Source organism: Morus notabilis, unplaced genomic scaffold (genome assembly GCF_000414095.1).
Source record: "Morus notabilis unplaced genomic scaffold, ASM41409v2 Scaffold6768, whole genome shotgun sequence".
In the NCBI taxonomy this organism is placed as follows: domain Eukaryota; kingdom Viridiplantae; phylum Streptophyta; class Magnoliopsida; order Rosales; family Moraceae; genus Morus; species Morus notabilis.
The window spans coordinates 1-1199 of NW_010367964.1; the positions used below are offsets into that span (position 1 = coordinate 1).

Genomic DNA, 1199 nt, shown 5'->3' on the forward strand with positions numbered 1-1199 from the left:
TGGTATCAAAGACACCCTCTGTGCCCTAAATCTGCCGCCGTCCCTCCTTATTCAGTCCCTTATCGTTGTCTCTAGTTGAATCCTCACACCGTTGCTCATTTCTCCTGCTCTCATATTTTTTTTAGTCTCAATCATGGCTGAAACAGATCAGTCCTCTTTAACCAGTATCACTTCTCCATCTGGTTCATCTCCTGCAATCACTTCGGCTATACGTGAGAGCAATCTGATTCCTGTTACCAATCATAAACTGAATGGTCACAATTATTTGCAATGGTCTCAATCCGTAATGATGTTCATCAGTGGCAAGGGTCGTGATGATTATCTCACCGGAGCAGTAGCTCCACCTGACAAGTCCGATACCAGCTACAAACTCTGGCGCTCTGAAAACAACATGGTTATGTCCTGGCTAATAAGTTCTATGACCACAGAGATTGGTGGAAATTTCCTTCTTTATTCCACGGCTCGAGATATCTGGGAGGCCGCTCGAGAGACATATTCCAGCAGTGAGAACACCCTGAATTATTTCAGGTGGAAACTGCACTTCAGGACCTTAATCAAGGGGATACAACTGTCACCTCATACTTCACCAACCTAACTCGAAACTAGCAGCAACTTGACTTGTTTGAAACCCATGACTGGAAATGTCCTGATGATGGTGCCAAATTCAGGCAAATAGTGGAGACCAAAAGGGTTTTCAAATTCCTCATGGGACTTAACAAATCCCTCGATGAAGTTCGGGGTCGAATCCTTGCCACCAAGCCTTTCCCTAGCCTTCGAGAGGCATTTTCTGAGGTTCGTAGGGAAGAAAGTCAAAGAAAAGTAATGCTGGGACAATCAGGGGCATTATCAACTCCAGAAGGTTCAGCCCTTGTGGCTCACGGTTTGCTGCCATCACAGGAAGATGCCTCAATCCAGGCTCATGTTGCCCGTGGTCCTCTTCAACATTTGAATGACAACAAGCCTCGTAGAGGGAGACCTTGGTGTGATCACTGTCGAAAACCAGGTCACACCAAGGACACCTGCTGAAAAATCCATGGAAAACCAGTGGACTGGAAGCCTAACTGTGGGTCTGCTGAGCATGAAAACCGTGGGAATGCAGCCTCAACAGAATTCACTGCTGCATCCTCTCAAGCTCCATTTACCAAGGACTGAATTGAGGTCCTTCAGAGGCTAATTAGTCAAGCAAACACTCAGCCAAC

At 46.4% G+C, this 1199-nt stretch overlaps 1 protein-coding gene across 1 annotated transcript; it reads left to right on the forward strand.

Moving 5' to 3' along the window:
- Positions 1 to 133: 133 nt before the first annotated feature.
- On the forward strand, positions 134 to 1026 carry LOC112094608. The gene is made up of 2 exons (XM_024176004.1): positions 134 to 528; positions 669 to 1026. Exons 1-2 carry the CDS (start codon positions 134 to 136, stop codon positions 1024 to 1026), a joined length of 753 nt encoding a protein of 250 aa, XP_024031772.1.
- The last annotated feature ends 173 nt before the right edge of the window (positions 1027 to 1199 follow it).